This window comes from Bos javanicus, chromosome 7 (genome assembly GCF_032452875.1).
Source record: "Bos javanicus breed banteng chromosome 7, ARS-OSU_banteng_1.0, whole genome shotgun sequence".
Taxonomy (NCBI): domain Eukaryota; kingdom Metazoa; phylum Chordata; class Mammalia; order Artiodactyla; family Bovidae; genus Bos; species Bos javanicus.
Genome location: NC_083874.1, coordinates 59,087,943 through 59,103,666, shown reverse-complemented (window position 1 = coordinate 59,103,666; position 15,724 = coordinate 59,087,943). Strand labels below are relative to the sequence as shown.

At 39.7% G+C, this 15,724-nt stretch overlaps 1 protein-coding gene across 4 annotated transcripts; it reads right to left on the bottom strand.

Moving 5' to 3' along the window:
- Positions 1-1,311: 1,311 nt before the first annotated feature.
- On the bottom strand, positions 1,312-7,109 carry LOC133251447 (seminal plasma acrosin inhibitor A1-like). 4 transcript variants are annotated; one of them, XR_009737621.1, is made up of 5 exons: positions 6,475-6,554; positions 5,701-5,802; positions 4,289-4,330; positions 2,458-2,715; positions 1,312-1,678 (listed from the first exon to the last, which is right to left on the bottom strand). XR_009737621.1 is itself a non-coding variant. In XM_061423925.1 (5 exons), the coding sequence occupies exons 1-5, from the start codon at positions 6,548-6,550 to the stop codon at positions 1,633-1,635; spliced, it is 318 nt and encodes a 105-aa protein (XP_061279909.1). In that variant the 5' UTR covers positions 6,551-7,109; the 3' UTR covers positions 1,312-1,632. The 4 variants fall into 4 exon arrangements, 3 of the variants coding, with proteins under 3 accessions (XP_061279909.1, XP_061279907.1, XP_061279908.1); XM_061423925.1 differs by having other exon boundaries at positions 2,604-2,715; positions 6,535-7,109; XM_061423923.1 differs by having other exon boundaries at positions 2,604-2,715.
- Between the last annotated feature and the right edge of the window lie 8,615 nt (positions 7,110-15,724).

The following is a 15,724-nucleotide window of genomic DNA, read 5'->3' as shown; positions in this document are numbered from 1 at the left end:
TAAAGAATAAACTACCCAGACCTCAGACATTAAAGAATCTGCCTGCAATGTGGGAAATCTGAGTTCCATCTCTGGGTTGGGGAGATCCCCTGGAGGAGGACATGGCAATGCACTCCAGTATTCTTGCCTGGAGAATCCCCATGGACAGAGGAGCCTGCCAAGCTACAGTCTTTGGTGTTGCAAAGAGTCAGATACAACTGAGCAACTAAGCACAGCGTAATACTACTATGTATAAAATAGGTAAACAACAAAGACCTACCATATAGCACAGGGAACTATGCTTAATGTGTAATAGCCTAGAATGGAAAGAATCTGAAAAAGAGTGTGTGTATATGTGTGTGCGTGCACACGTGTGCACACATGCATATATGTATACATACATATATAGCTGAATCACTTTACTGTACACCTGAAGCTAACAGAATATTATAAATCAGTATTCAATTAAAATTTTAAAACATTTTTACAAAGTAGAAGAATGCATGCATGAATTTACCAGCATTCACTGAACAATGTTTTTATAATTTAAAAAAAGGCCATGAAAGTAGTTGAATACATTTTTATAATGTGGCTCCGAATTTGTACATTTTAATGGATACTTTCATTAAGAATTAATACTAAGGAAGGTAAATGAAAGTAACTTCCATTTAGATTATCTTAGAGGTGAAAATGTTTACTGAAAGGGAGAGCAGGTCTGATACCACATATGTAGCAGTTTGAAACTTGCTTTCTAGTAGTCTGCACTTCTGCCATTATAACCAAGCTTTAAATGAGTTTTTGACGGATCAGATTTCACTCAGTTTCTTGTTGGTTGACAGGTAAAGAGAAATAGAGCATCAGACTTGGACCACAAATGAATATCCTAGATCAGTAAAAGCAGAGTTTCCTGGCCTGCCAGGATCACTGAACTGTCTCTTGACGATTTATGAGAGAGAAAATAACATAATTTTTTTTTCTCCCAAGCTTCAGAAATCATACAATATCTTTGAACAGTCTTTGCACTTCATTCAGTTACGTTAATAGATATGTCTTTTGTTTTATAATTTAAGTCTATCCTGGTTAACATTTTTGATCAGAAGATTGACGTGGAGTATTTGTGAGAATTCAAGCCCCCACATTCCTCTTCTGAAGGGTTTGACTTTTTAGAATAAAGAGAAGCCCAGCTGTCTGTACTTTTAATAAACTCCCAAGTAATGGATTATTTATTGACTTTTGAGACTATTTCCTTAATGATAGTTACCAGAAGTATTTGTGTGCTATAATCCAATAATACAACCAAAAAAACAAGAAAGGGTATTTTAATAAAGAGAATGCTATTTAACATTTTATTGATTGAAATATTCAATATTCATGATTACAAATTCCATTAGATTTTCTATTCTCAAATACACAATTAGGATAGGTTTTTAACTACCAATGTATAATTGAAGAAAGGAAATGGAAATCCTTCATTGAGGGGTTCTTAGAGTTGAAAAATTCTCCAACAATGTATATTCTGGCTTGTGTACTACTGAAGGCTTAGTCTGGTCATCTAAGAATTTAAAGCCTTGACTGAAAAGACTAATTGATTGTAGAATCCATAGCAAAATAGGATTGCAATAAAAGCCACAGGAATGTGTAGCTGAGGCAGAGTTAACAACAACCCCAATGACTAAAACCAATATTTCCACTATTTTTTCTGTAAAGAAAGAAAAAGAGAGAAAGAAAAATTATTTTTGAAAAATATTTTAAATTGCTGAAGTATTGCACTAAGTGCTTCTCCATGAGAAGAATCTGACTGCGAGAGAACTAGGAGGGCTATGCTCCCTTCCACAAGCAGCGGGGCCCCTCCCGCCCTCCCTACCCTGCACAAGTCCTCCTGATCCCCTGGGGCTATTTGACTCTTCCTACATGCTCCCTCCTGACTCAACCTGGGAAACTACCCAGACCTCAGGAGGAGGATTAGAGACTGTTTTCCTGGTTCTCTAGAAATAGAAGCCCATCTGGGGATTCAGTGAGAGGAAACACCAGTGAGAGAAAAGGAGGCAGGAAGTAGGATGGCTGGCTGAAGCTTCAATTCCCCCTGGGAATTCCCTCAGGGGGAAGGAGGCAGGCAGGGAGGTTGGGCAGAAGTGTCCTAGACTGCCCTACTCTCTGAGGAAAGTTTGGAGTCTTGTCATGGAGTTCAGAGGACAAAGTAGACCATCAGAGGAGCTCTTTCTTGATATAAATTGCCAATTGTGATGGATTAAAATTTCTGAAGTTGGTAGCATTTCTTGCTCAATTATGCTTGGAGCTTAATTTAGGCCTCTGAAGTTAAGAATTACTTTATATTGGTGACCCAGATTGCCAACAGTAAGTGATAGTAATTAAATCAAATTAATGTTATTGGTTTATGCTTGTGGGTAATATCCAGCAGGGATACACTTCAAGGTCAAATAAAACTACTTTTAGGAATATGACTTCAGGGAAAGGTACCAGTGTGTTTCTGTGGCTTTCACAAGAAAGAACAATTGTTTTCCATGTATATTGTGCCTTGACTATCAGAGACATGGATGTTCCTATTATTTTCTGATCGTTTCTTCATTATTTTGGAAGAGGCAGTATTGGTCTTGTGCTCTTACAGCTTTTTAGTGCAGAAAATGCATTTATTGGCGTACGTTTGGCCATCGGTTGCACAGACTGGATCTACTTCTTTTGTGCAAATATCTAGTTGATCCACATACTTGTTACAATCTGGCTGTTGAACATAAACAGACAAGATAAAATTTTTCAGATAATGAACTTTTTGAATTAAATATTCTTTACTCTTAATACAACATGATATGCATCAAAATCCAATAAATATTTTCTATATTGAGGCTATATATTGATATATATATATATATATTTTTTTTTTTACTAGCCCAGCGTTATGTTTTAAAAACATACAAATAGCTGGATAAACTCATTTTACAACTTAACGAGATCTTCCCAACCCAGGGATTGAACCCAGGTCTCCCACATTGCAGGCAGACGATTTACCATCTGAGCCACCAGGGAAGCTTGCCTCTATTTCTCTTCATACTTGGGTGAGATTTTCCCCATTACCTCATATCACAAAAAATTATAAAAGTGAATGTGTTATGAGTCTCCTTTTTCTCAGTCATTTTGCTACTATATAATCTGATAGCTTAAATTATCACCATATATGTATGTATTCATATATATGAGTGTTTGTATACTTGTATTTAGCCATATACATATATATGTAATTTGGTGAGTAATGGCTCTGTAGGTAAAACACATAAATAAACAATAATGTATGTATTCTCACATGGCCTGCTTTCTGAATGTCTTAAACACCTTCATTTTTTTAGATGTTTAGAAGTATAGTTGATTTTCTTCACCTCTATGTAATATTTGACCCTGTGACAACGTAAAAATTAGTTTACATTCCTCTAAGTAGAAAATTAAAAGATGCTTACTCCTTGGAAGGAAAGTTATGACCAACCTAGATAGCATATTCAAAAGCAGAGACATTACTTTGCCAACAAAGGTCCGTCTAGTCAAGGCTATAGTTTTTCCAGTACTCATGTATGGATGTGAGAGTTGGACTGCAAAGAAAGCTGAGCCCCAAAGAATTGATGCTTTTGAACTGTGGTGTTGGAGAAGACTCTTGAGAGTCCCTTGGACTGCAAGGAGATCCAACCAGTCCATCCTAAAGGAGATCAGTCCTGGGTGTTCATTGGAAGGACAGATGTTGAAGCTGACACTCCAATATTTTGGCCTCCTGACGTGAAGAGCTGACTCATTGGAAAAGACCTTGATGCTGGGAAGGATTGAGGGCAGGGGGAGAAGGGGATGACAGAGGATGAGATGGCTGGATGGCATCACCGACTTGATGGACATGGGTTTGGGTGGGCTTGGTTGTCGGGAGTTGGTGATGGACAGGGAAGCCTGGAGTGCTGCAATTCATGGGGTTGCAGAGTCAGACACAACTGAGCGACTGAACTGAAGTAGAAAAAAATTTTTTTGATCTTCTTGTTTGCTAGGATTATCAATTCTACATTAAAACCACTTTTCAGATGTCTGTATATAATAAGGTTTATTCCCAATAATTTTGAATAATGTGATAATTTTACTTTGTATGAAAAGGCAAACAGTTTTATGTGACTGGGAAGATACTATTTCTTGAATTTGGTGGAATAATGACAGTCTGTTAGTTTTTGAAGGAGTATGTTGTACACTTTTTGGTGAAATTTGCTATTAAAATTTTACACATAAAATAATTATTTTTTTTTCATTTCCCAAATTAATTTATGTGAACTTGCCCTTTTGTGAGTTTCTCCGGAAGGTGCAAAAGCAGTTTCTGCAACCAATAGACAAAAGAAAAATTAAAAAGAGGAAGAAGAGGGAAAACAGTGTCTTTAATGGGAAGTACCCACATCTTTTGGGCTTCCCTGGGGGCTCAGATGGTAAAGAATCCGCCTGCAATGCAGGAGACCTGAGTTCAATCCCTGGGTTGGGAAGATCCCCTGGAGGAGGGCATGACAACTCACTACAGTATTCTTGCCTGGAGAAGCCCCATGGACCGAGGAGCCTGGTGGGCTACAGTCCATGGGGCTGCAAACAGTCAGGCACGACTGAGTGACTAAGCACACACCCACATCTTTCACTAGCAAAATACTATGTAAGTTGCATACTCAAAATGTCTCACATAATGAGGTGAGGCTTTTGTGGCAGTATCAAAAAAATAATTTCACGAAAGAACTCGAAATCTGGAAACAGAATTCTAAATTCATCTTAATCTGTGAAAAATGACTAAGTACAGTTTAATAATCGCCAGATCTCTTGGAGATACTATTTTTTTTCATATTTGTACATGACATATTGTTGTCAGAGAAAACACTGCCTTGCCTCTTGTGTGTCTGTGTGTGTCAGTCACTTCGTTGTGTCCAACTCTCTGTGACCCCATGGACTGCAGTCCACCAGGCTCCTCTGTCCACGGGATTCTCCAAGCAAGAATACTGTAGTGATTGCCTTTTCCTTCTCCAGGGGATCTTCCTGACCCAAGGATCGAACCCAGGTCTCCTGCATTACAGGCAGATTCTTTATCACCTGAGCTATAGGGAAGTCCCTAATATACCTATATGAAGTCACTTAATATGAAGAAGTTAATTACTACTTAATTCTTCCACACTTAACTTGAGTTTCGTGGACAACTTTCATACCTCACAGTTACTCTACTTTGAAATTGATGGGCTGCCTCTGTTTAAAGGAAGATAAGTTGTCAGCAGAGGGATCAGTTAGTTCTCTCCTTACACAACGTCTTGACTTTAGTGCACTCAGAGCTGGCAAACAATGAATTGGATTGTCGAGGAATATTGGATCTGAGGACAGTATTACTCCCCACACTCTGCATTTAGAAACCATGAAACCTGACCTCCAAAAAGGGGGAAAATTAGATAAATATCTTTGGTCATAAATTACCAAACACCTAAATTCTATTGCTCATTCTAACCATGCCTTCTGTCTCCACCTTTCTAAAGTGGGAAATGAGAAACCAATCTACTGATGCAATTTTTTAAAAGATATTTGTGACATGTCTCATTTCATTTGCCAGTTTAAGTGTTATACACCCAGCACAGCAAGTTCCTCCATTCCTGTGTGATAGTAGTTGTTTCCTGCATCTTCTATGATGTTTGAACTGCTTCATCCAGAAGTGAAAAATACACTCACCAGAATAAAGATGAAATGCCAAGCCAATGATGAACATAATGTTGATCCATGATGAGAAGGACATGTTGTTATCAAGTCCGTGGAAGACACCTTTAGGAGTATCTGTAACAGTTGCGCATGCCACTTTAGATAGACTCTTCAGCCAATTTCTACTAAAGACATTTCTCCCACCTAGATAGCTGTTCCTTTTGCTTTCCCCACAACCCTACGATTCAATAAAACATGGTGTCATTGTTGGAAGGCTTACCCAGAGACGTTTAAGAGAACCCAGGAAAATAATGCTGTTGACAAAATGGAAAGAACTGATAACTCTCTCAGAAGAAGGACATGTTATCAAGTCTGTGGAAGATACCTTAAAGAGTGTTTGCAACAATGGTACATGACACATTAGGTAGATAGACTCCAGAACCAGGTTCTAGAAAGCTTCTTGTTTCTAAAGCAATGACTCCCACCTCCTAGATAACTATTCATTTTACCTTTCCCTTGAACCTACAATTCAATAAAATAAAGTGTCATCGTTGGAAGGCTTCCCCCAGAGACGTTTAAGAGAGCCCAGGAAAATAAGTCTGTTAACAAAGTGGAAAGAACTGATTACTCTCTCAGCTTTTCTGTCAGCCAGCCTGGTTGCCTGTAGTACCAATGCACATTTGGGTCTCAGTTCTTTTCCTCAGGAAATAGAAACATTTATTTCTGGAAAGACTAACCTGGAGCAGTCCTCCTGGAATGGTACACGCCAGGGTACCCACACCTTCCTAGAGTCCCCACCTGGCCTACCTGACAGTGAGATAATGGGGACTGATGTCAGCGGCTCTGGAGACTGGCTGTCTTGCTCACCTGCCTCCTCAGCCATCTCCTTCCAGCTCAGTCTCTTTTATTGTTCCTCTGGTGAGGAGTTTGATGGGGTAAGATTGATGGCCCAGGACAGATAAGACACAGAGCTATTCTGTGTCCTCACTGGAAGCTGTAAAGTAGGTCAGGAGAGATGCTTCACAAGTAACCCTCCATTAATCTTCTCTCAGTAGGAGGCTTGGGGACAACTTGATCTCATGTACCCAGAAATATGGGGAGGGTTAGAGATCCTAAGATAGAGAAGAGAGGCGAAAGCTTTCCAAGCATGAGTTGAACAAAGTAAAAAGAGTCAAGCAGGAAAGAGAAGAGTCTGGGAATGGTAATTAGATAATTAAGGGCATAAGCTCTCAAACGTGTTCAAAACTGTTGGCATATTACAGTTACCTAGGAAATGGTAAAAATAATGCATTCACCTTCTGGTAATCAGAATTGTGAATCAATTGTTAGAGGAGTAGACCTGTGAAGTAGAAGTGTAAAAGCTCCCAGAGGAGTTTCATGTGTAGCCAGGTTTGGGGGAAGCTTGTCTTGAGGAGAGGGTGTAAATATATGGGTTTTTTGTTTGTTTTTAATGGAGATAATGGACATACAACATGACACATATTTAGGGTGTACAATATGTTGATTTGATCATTTATATATTTCATTATGATTACTGCTGTAGTGTTACCTAACACATCTATCATGGTAATTTTTTTTTCTTTGTAATAAGAGCAATGAAGTTTATAACAGAGTACTGTTGACTGTAATCACTACGCTGTGCATTAGATGTCTAAAACTTACTTTCTGGAGCAGGAGAGAGTGAAAGGTGGGGAGTGAAGTTGAGACTGAATGAAGCAATGCCTTAAATTATGGTAAAAATTTGATTTTACATCAGAGATACTTGGGGATATTTTTGAGATATTTTGAGATATCGTAGCCTTTTTTTAAAATGCAGAGATTTTTTTCATTGGTTTTTGTCTTAATCATCTCCTTCAGTCTGACTCAGTAGAAAGAGCACTGCAGGTAAAGGATACAAGTACAAACCCCACGTATCACTGAGTCATCTGGACTCAATATTTAAACTGCATAATCCACAGTTTTCTTAGTATAAATATGACAGTTATAGTATCTATCTTATATGTTTGTGATAAATGGGGATAAAACATTTAAACTCTCTGTGCTTAAGTTGTATGTTGGATGGTCATTTGTCACCCTAATCCTGCCTGCTACTTTTTGCAGGGAAGAAGTCTAGGATATTTACAAAGAAACTTTGAGATCAGTAATATTTCATGCTAATTTAGTTGAAGAGCTCACATTATAACAGTAAAGAAAATATTCCTTTACTATAGTACAATGAATATTGTATGTGTACTTCCTCTTTGAATTTTGTACGCAGACAGGGAAATCAGTCCTTCTGGGGCAGGACATTTTAGAGAAGAGTAAGCTAAAATCTAGAGGCGGAGTTGTGGAGAAGCTCTTTATATTCCTTTGATACATATTTGTCAGCAAAGATTAAGAGCAGGAGATAAGGTCTGTGAATCATGGCAGGCTACAAGTATTTGTAATTAACTAGTGAAGATAATGTTAGGTAGCTAAATTATTTGGTGTAGCTTCATGAAGAAAAAAGTAAGCAAGGAAATGAAAATCTTATAGAATGAAAATTTTTTAAATTTATAGGATTTCCCTGGTGGTCCAGTTGTTAAAAGTCCACCTGCCAGTGCAGGGGACATGGTTCGAGCCCTGCTCTGGGAAGATTCCACATGCCAGGAGGCTGCTGAGCTTGTGTGCCACAAGCACTGAGCCTGAGCTCCAGATGGCCTGAATTGAGTTTTGTAAGAAACTACAATTATCATCTTCCAAAATAGTTGTAGCAATTTTGGAGCATTTCCAAATGCTCCACATCTGGCCAACATTTGTTGTTCTCAATGGTGTAGATTGTAGCCATTGTATTAGAAGTGTAATGGTACCTCATTGTTTTTTTTTATTTGAATTTCTCTGATTACATACATGATTTGAAGTATCTTTTCATGTGGTTATTTGCTACCCATATCTCTTCTTTGGTGAGGTGTTTGTTAAGGTCTTTGGCTTATTTTTTAATCTGGTTGTTTGATTTTTATTTTTTTAGTGGAAGTAGTTGATTTACACTATTGTGTTAGTTTCAGGTCTACAGCAAAGTGATTCTGAGACATATATATATATATATATATATATATATATATGTCAGTTTATTTCCATTATAGGTTATTTTAAGAACTTCGGGAAGTAGATGGGGAAACAGTGGAAACAATGTCAGACTTTATTTTTTGGGGCTCCAAAATCACTGCAGATGGTGATTGCAGCCATGAAATTAAAAGACGCTTACTCCTTGGAAGAAAAGTTATCACCAACCTAGATAGCATATTCAAAAGCAGAGACATTACTTTGCCAACAAAGGTTCGTCTAGTCAAGGCTATGGTTTTTCCTGTGGTCATGTATGGATGTGAGAGTTGGACTGTGAAGAAGGCTGAGCGCCGAAGAATTGATGCTTTTGAACTGTGGTGTTGGAGAAGACTCTTGAGAGTCCCTTGGACTGCAAGGAGATCCAACCAGTCCATTCTGAAGGAGATCAGCCCTGGGATTTCTTTGGAAGGAATGATGCTAAAGCTGAAACTCCAATAGTTTGGCCACCTCATGCGAAGAGTTGACTCATTGGAAAAGACTCTGATGCTGGGAGGGATTGGGGGCAGGAGGAGAACGGGACGACAGAGGATGAGATGGCTGGATGGCATCACTGACTCGATGGATGTGAGTCTGGGTGAACTCCGGGAGTTGGTGATGGACAGGGAGTCCTGGCGTGCTACAATTCATGGGCTCGCAGAGTCGGACACAACTGAGCGACTAAACTGAACTGAACTGAACTGAATATAGTTCTGTGTGTTATAGACTAAATTCTTATTGCTTATGTAGTGTACATCTATTAACCCCATACTCCTAATTTTTCCTCCCTACTCCTCTCCCGTTGATAACCTTATATTTAATTTCTATACCTGTAAATCTGTTTGTGTATTGTAAGTGAATTTATTTACCTTATTTTTTAGATTGCATATTTAAATATCATACAATATCTGTATTTCTCCACCTGACTTAGTTTGATAACACCTGGTCCATCCCTGTTGCTGAAAGTGGCAGTATTTTATTCTTTAGGGCTGTTGTTGTTGTTCAGTTGCCCAGTCGTGTCCAGCTCTTTGCAACCCATGAACTGCAGCATGCCAGGCCTCTCTGTCCCTCATCATCTCCCGAAATTTGCCCAGGTTCATGTCCTTTGCATTGGTGATGTCATCCAGCCACCTCATCTTCTGATGCCCTCTTTCCCTTCTGTCTTCAGTCTTTCCCAGCATCAGGGACTTTTCCAATGAGTCAGCTTTTCACATCCATCAGATGACCAAAATATTAGCGCTTCAGCTTCAGCATCAGTGCTTCTGACGAGTATTCAGAGTTGACTTCCCTTAAGATTGACTGGTTTGTTCTCCTTGCTGTCCAAGAGACTCTCAGGAGTTTTCTCCAGCACCACAGTTTGAAGGCATCAATTCTTCACGGATCTGCCTTCTTTATGGTCCAGCTCTCATGTGACCACTGGGAAGACCATAGCCTTGGCTATAAGGACCTTTGTTGGCAGAGTAATCTCTCTGCTTTTCAGCACACCATCTAGGTTTGTTATAGCTTTCCTGTCAAGATGCACATGTCTCCTGATTTCATGGCTGCAGTGGCCATTCGCAGTGATTTTAGAGCGCAAGAGGAGGAAATATGTTACTACTTCTACCTTTCCCCCGCCTCTATTTGCCATAACTCCAGTACTTTGGCCACCTCATGCGAAGAGTTGACTCATTGGAAAAGACTCTGATGCTGGGAGGGATTGGGGGCAAGAGGAAAAGGGGACGACAGAGGATGAGATGGCTGGATGGCATCACTGACCCAATGGACGTGAGTTTGAGTGAACGGGGAGTTGGTGATGGACAGGGAGGCCTGGCGTGCTGCAATTCATAGGGTCGCAAAGAGTCAGACATGACTGAGCGACTGATCTGATCTGATCTGAACGGGGCCAGATGCCATGGTCTTAGTTTTTTTTAATGTTTAGTTTTAAGCCAGCTCTCTCACTCTCTTCCTTCACCCTCATCAGTTCAGTTCAGTTCAGTCACTCAATCGTGTCTGACTCTTTGCGACCCCATGAACTGCAGCACGCCAGGCCTCCCTATCCATCACCAACTCCTGGAGCCCACCCAAACCCATTTGCATTGAGTTGGTGATGCCATCCAAAAATCTTATCCTCTGTCGTCCCCTTCTCCTCCTGCCCTCAATCTTTCCCAGCATCAGGGTCTTTTCAAATGAGTCAGCTCTTTGCATCAGGTGGCCAAAGTATTGGAGTTTCAGCTTCAAAATCAGTCCTTCCAATGAACACCCAGGACTGAGCTCCTTTAGAATGGACTGGTTGGATCTCCTTGCAGTCCAAGGGACTCTCAAGAGTCTTCTCCAAAACCACAGTTCAAAAGCATTGATTCTTCAGTGCTCAGCTTTCTTCACAGTCGAACTCTCACATCCATACCTGACCACTGGAAAAACCATAGCCCGGACCTTTGTGGACAAAGTAATGTCTCTGCTTTTTAATATGCTGGGTTGGTCATAACTGTCCTTCCAAGGAGTAAGCGTCTTTTAATTTCATGGCTGGAATCACCATCTGCAGTGATTTTGGAGCCCAGAAAGATAAGGTCAGGCAGTTTTGCCACTGTTTCCCCATCTATTTCCCGTGAAGTAATGGGACCAGATGCCATGATCTTCGTTTTCTGAATGTTGAGCTTTAAGCCAACTTTTTCACTCTCCACTTTCACTTTCATCAAGAGGCTCTTTAGTTCTTCTTCACTTTATGCCAAAAGGGTGGTATCATCTGCATATCTGAGGTTATTGATATTTCTCCCAGAAATCTTGATTCCAGCTTGTCTTCCTCCAGCCCAGCATTTCTCATGATGTACTCTTCATATAAGTTAAATAAGCAGGGTGACAATATACAGCCTTGATGTACTCCTTTTCCTATTTGGAACCAGTCTGTTGTTCCATGTCCAGTTCTAACTGTTGCTTCCTGACCTGCATACAGGTTTCTCAAGAGGCAGGTCAAGAGTCTTCCCATCTCTTGAAGAATTTTTCACAGTTTATTGTGATCCACATAGTCAAAGGCTTTGGCATAGTCAATAAAGTAGAAATAGATGTTTTTCTGGAACTCTCTTGCTTTTTCCATGATCCAGAGGATGTTGGCAATTTGATCTCTGGTTCCTCTGCCTTTTCTAAAACTGGCTTGAACATCTGGAATTTCATGGTTCACGTACTGCTGAAGCCTGGCTTGGAGAATTTTGAGCATTACTTTACTAGCATGTGAGATGAGTGCAATTGTGCAGTAGTTTGAGCATTCTTTGGCATTGCCTTTTTTTTGGAATTGGAATGAAAACTGACCTTTTCCAGTACTGTGGCCACTGTTGAGTTTTCCAAATTTGCTGGCATATTGAGTGCAGCAGTTTTATAGCATCATCTTTCAGAATTTGAAATAGCTCATCTGGAATTCCATGACCTCCACTAGCTTTGTTTGTAGTGATGCTTTCTAAGGCCCACTTGACTTCACGTTCCGGGAGAGAAGTTGAAGTTCACTAAATTTTGAAATATTTTACTTCAAAGGATGCTGTGAAGAATGTTCAAAAGGCAACTCAAACACGGGAGAAAATATTTGCAAGTTGTATATCTAATAAGGGCCTTTTGTGTTATTGTTCAGTTTCTAAGTCATATCTGACTCTTTGTGACCCTGTAAACTGCAGCACACCAAGCTGTCCTTCACTATCTCCCTGAATTTGTTCAAACTCATGTTCATTGAGTCAGTAGTGCAATCCAACCCTCTCATCCTCTGTTGTTTCCTCCTCTTCTTGTTCTCAATCTTTCCCAGCATCAGAGTCTTTTACAGTGAATCAGCTCTTTGCATCAGGTTGCCGAAGTATTGGAATTCCAGCTTTAGCACCAGTCCTTCCAATGAATATTCAGGGTTGATTACCTTTGTAAGTGAAAGTCGCTCAGTCATATCTGACTCTTTGCTTCCCCATGGACTGCATAGTCCATGGAATTCTCCAGGCCAGAATACTGAAATGGGTAGCCTTTCCCTTCTCCAGGGGATCTTCCCAACCCAGGGATCAAACCCAGGTCTCCTGCATTACAGGTGGATTCTTTACCATCTGAGCCACAAGGGAAGCCCAAGAATACTGGAGTGGGTAGCCTATCCCTTCTCTAGCAGATCTTCCTGACCCAGGAATTGAACCTAGGTCTCCTGCATCACAGGTGGATTCTTTACCAACTGAGCTATGAGGGAAGCCATGATTTCCTTTAGGACTGACTTATTTGATGTTTGAGCCCAAGAAAATGAAATCTGACACTGTTTCTACTTTTCCCCATCTATTTGTCATGAAGTGATAGGACCAGATTCCATGATCTTTGTTTCTTGAATGTTGAGTTTTAAGCTAGCTTTTTCACTCTCCTCTTTCATCTTCATCAAGAGGCTCTTTAGTTCCTCTTCACTTTCTGTCATTAAAGTAGTATCATCTACATATCTGAGGTTGTTGATTTTCTCCCTGCAATCTTGATTCCAGCTTGTGAGTCATCTAGCCCAGCATTTCATATGATGTATTCTGCATATTCATTAAATTTGCAGGGTAACAATAGAGCCTTGACATACTCCTTTCCCAATTTTGAACCAGTCTGTTGTTCCATGTCCAGTTCTAACTGTTGCTTCTTGTCCTGCATATAGGTTTCTCAGGAGGCAATTAATGTGGTCTGGTATTCCCATCTCTTTAAGAATATTCCACAGTTGGTTGTCATCCACAAAGGATTTAGTGTCATCAATGAAGCAGAAGTAAATGTGTTTGTTTTTTTCTTTTGGGGGGGGGGGGATTCTCTTGCTTTTTCTATGGTCTATCAGCCTTTTCTAAATCCAGCTTGTATGTCTGGATGTTTTCAGTTCACATACTCCTGAAGCCTAGCTTGAAGAATTATCTTGCTAGCGTGTGAAATGAGTGCAATTGTATGGTAATTTGAATATTCTTTGGCATTGCTTTTCTTTGGGTTTGGAATTAAAACTAACCTTTTCCAGTCCTGTGGCCACTGCTGAGTTTTCCATATTTGCTGGCATAATGAGTGCAGTACTTTCACAGCATCATCTTTTAGGATTTGAAATAGCTCAGCTGGTTACTAGTGCCTAGAAACCAAGTTATATAAAGAACTCTACCAAATCAAAAAGAGGAATATTAAGAACTTAACTTTTAAAATTCAGCATTCAAAAAACTAAGCTCATGGCATCCAGTTCCAACACTTCATGGTAAATAGATGGGGAAAAAGTAGAAACAGTGACAGGTTTTATTTTCTTGGGCTCCATTGCAGTCACCACTGTGGACAACGACAGCCATGAAATTAAAAGATGTCTGCATCTTGGAAGGAAAGCTATGACAAACCCAAAAAGCATATTCAGAAGCAGAAATATCGCTTTGCTGACAAAGTCTGTATAGTCAGACAATGGTTTTTCCAGGAGTCATGTATGGATGTAGATTTGTAGCATAAAGAAGGCTGAGCCCTGTAGAATTGATGCTTTCGAATGTGGTGCTGGACAAGACTCTTGCAAGTCCCTTGGATAGCAAGGAGATCAAACCAGTCAATCCTAAAGGAAATCAACCCTGAGTTTTCATTGGAAGGACTGATGCTGAAGCTGAAGCTCCAATACTTTAGGCACCTGATGCAAAGAGCTGACTCATTTGAGAAGACTCTGATGCTGGGAAGGATTGAAGGCAGGAATACAGTGGGTGACAGAGGATGAGATGGTTGGATGGCATCACTGATACAAAGGACATGAGTTGAACAAACTCCAGGAGATAGGGAAGGGCAGGGTAGCCTCGCGTGCTGCAATTCACAGGGTCTCAAAGATTCAGACATGACTTAGTAACTGAAGAACAACAAAGGCAAAGAATTTAAATAGACATTTCTCTAGAGAAGTTATGCAAGTGGCACATGAAAAAACATTAAACATTGTTAATCATAAGGGCATGTAAATCCAACCCCAACTGAATATTAATTCACACCCACTGGGATAAATATAGTTATTTTAAAATAATAAAATTGTGATTTGGTTTGAGAATATGGAGAAATTGGAACTTTTTTACAACCCTCATGAGGAAGGAAAGGGTCCCCTCTCTGTTGCAAACAGTTTCACTGTTCCCTCAAAAAATATTAAAGATAGCATTATCTCTACATTTTTCTTTTACTATAATAAAGCTTTAAATGAGCAGTGGGCCCATTAGTCAATGTCTGCTTCTTGTTAGTGGGAGATGGAAAGTAGTGGAAAGCCATCATCAGACTTAGACCAACTTAGACTAGAAATGGATAGCCTAGGTTGAGGAAAGCAGTCCCATCTAGCATTGGAATATCACTCAACTACCTTTCAGAGAAGGCAGTGGAAACCCCCTCCAGTACTCTTGCCTCCATCCCATGGATGGAGGAGCCTGGTAGGCTGCAGTCCAAGGGGTCGCAAAGAGTCGGACACGACTGAGCGACTTCACTTTCACTTTTCACTTTCATGCATTGGAGAAGGAAATGGCAACCCACTCCAGTGTTCTTGCCTGGAGAATCCCAGGGATGGAGGAGCCTGGTGGGCTGCCATCTATGGGGTCGCACAGAGTCAGACACGACTGAAGTGACTTAGCAGCAGCAGCAGCAGCTACCTTTTGACTTATTTATGAAAGAGAAAGAAAATAACATGTAAAATTTTTCCTAAGCTTCAGAAATCTTATGCTATCTTTGAATAGATTTTTCAACTAATTCAATTATAGAACTTAAGTTCTAATTAATTATTTAATGAATTAAGGTTCTTATTGTTTAACATTTGTGATCATAACATTAACCTTAAGTGCTTATTAGAATTCAACTTCCTCGTCCCTTTTTCTTGGAGAATTTGATTCAATAAGATAGAAAGGAGCCAAACAGTTTGTACTTTTGGTAAATACCAAAGAATTTTGAAATAGTTCAAATTTTCATCTTTGAAAATATTGAAATTATATTTGATTAACCCCTTGTTGAAAGAAAGGGTGTTTTAATAAAGATAACATCATTATTAACATTTTAATGAGTGAAATATTTATTATTTTAA

Coding starts and splice junctions, on each gene's coding strand:
- LOC133251447 (XM_061423923.1), bottom strand. CDS start 6,550: ATGGCTGAGGAGGCAGGTGAGCAAGACAGCCAGTCTCCAGAGCCGCTG. Junction 5,803..6,474: donor CCCCATTATCTCACTGTCAG/GTAGGCCAGGTG, acceptor CAACTGTTACAG/ATACTCCTAAAGGTGTCTTC. Junction 2,716..4,288: donor AGAAACTCACAAAAGGGCAA/GTTCACATAAAT, acceptor TTCAACAGCCAG/ATTGTAACAAGTATGTGGAT.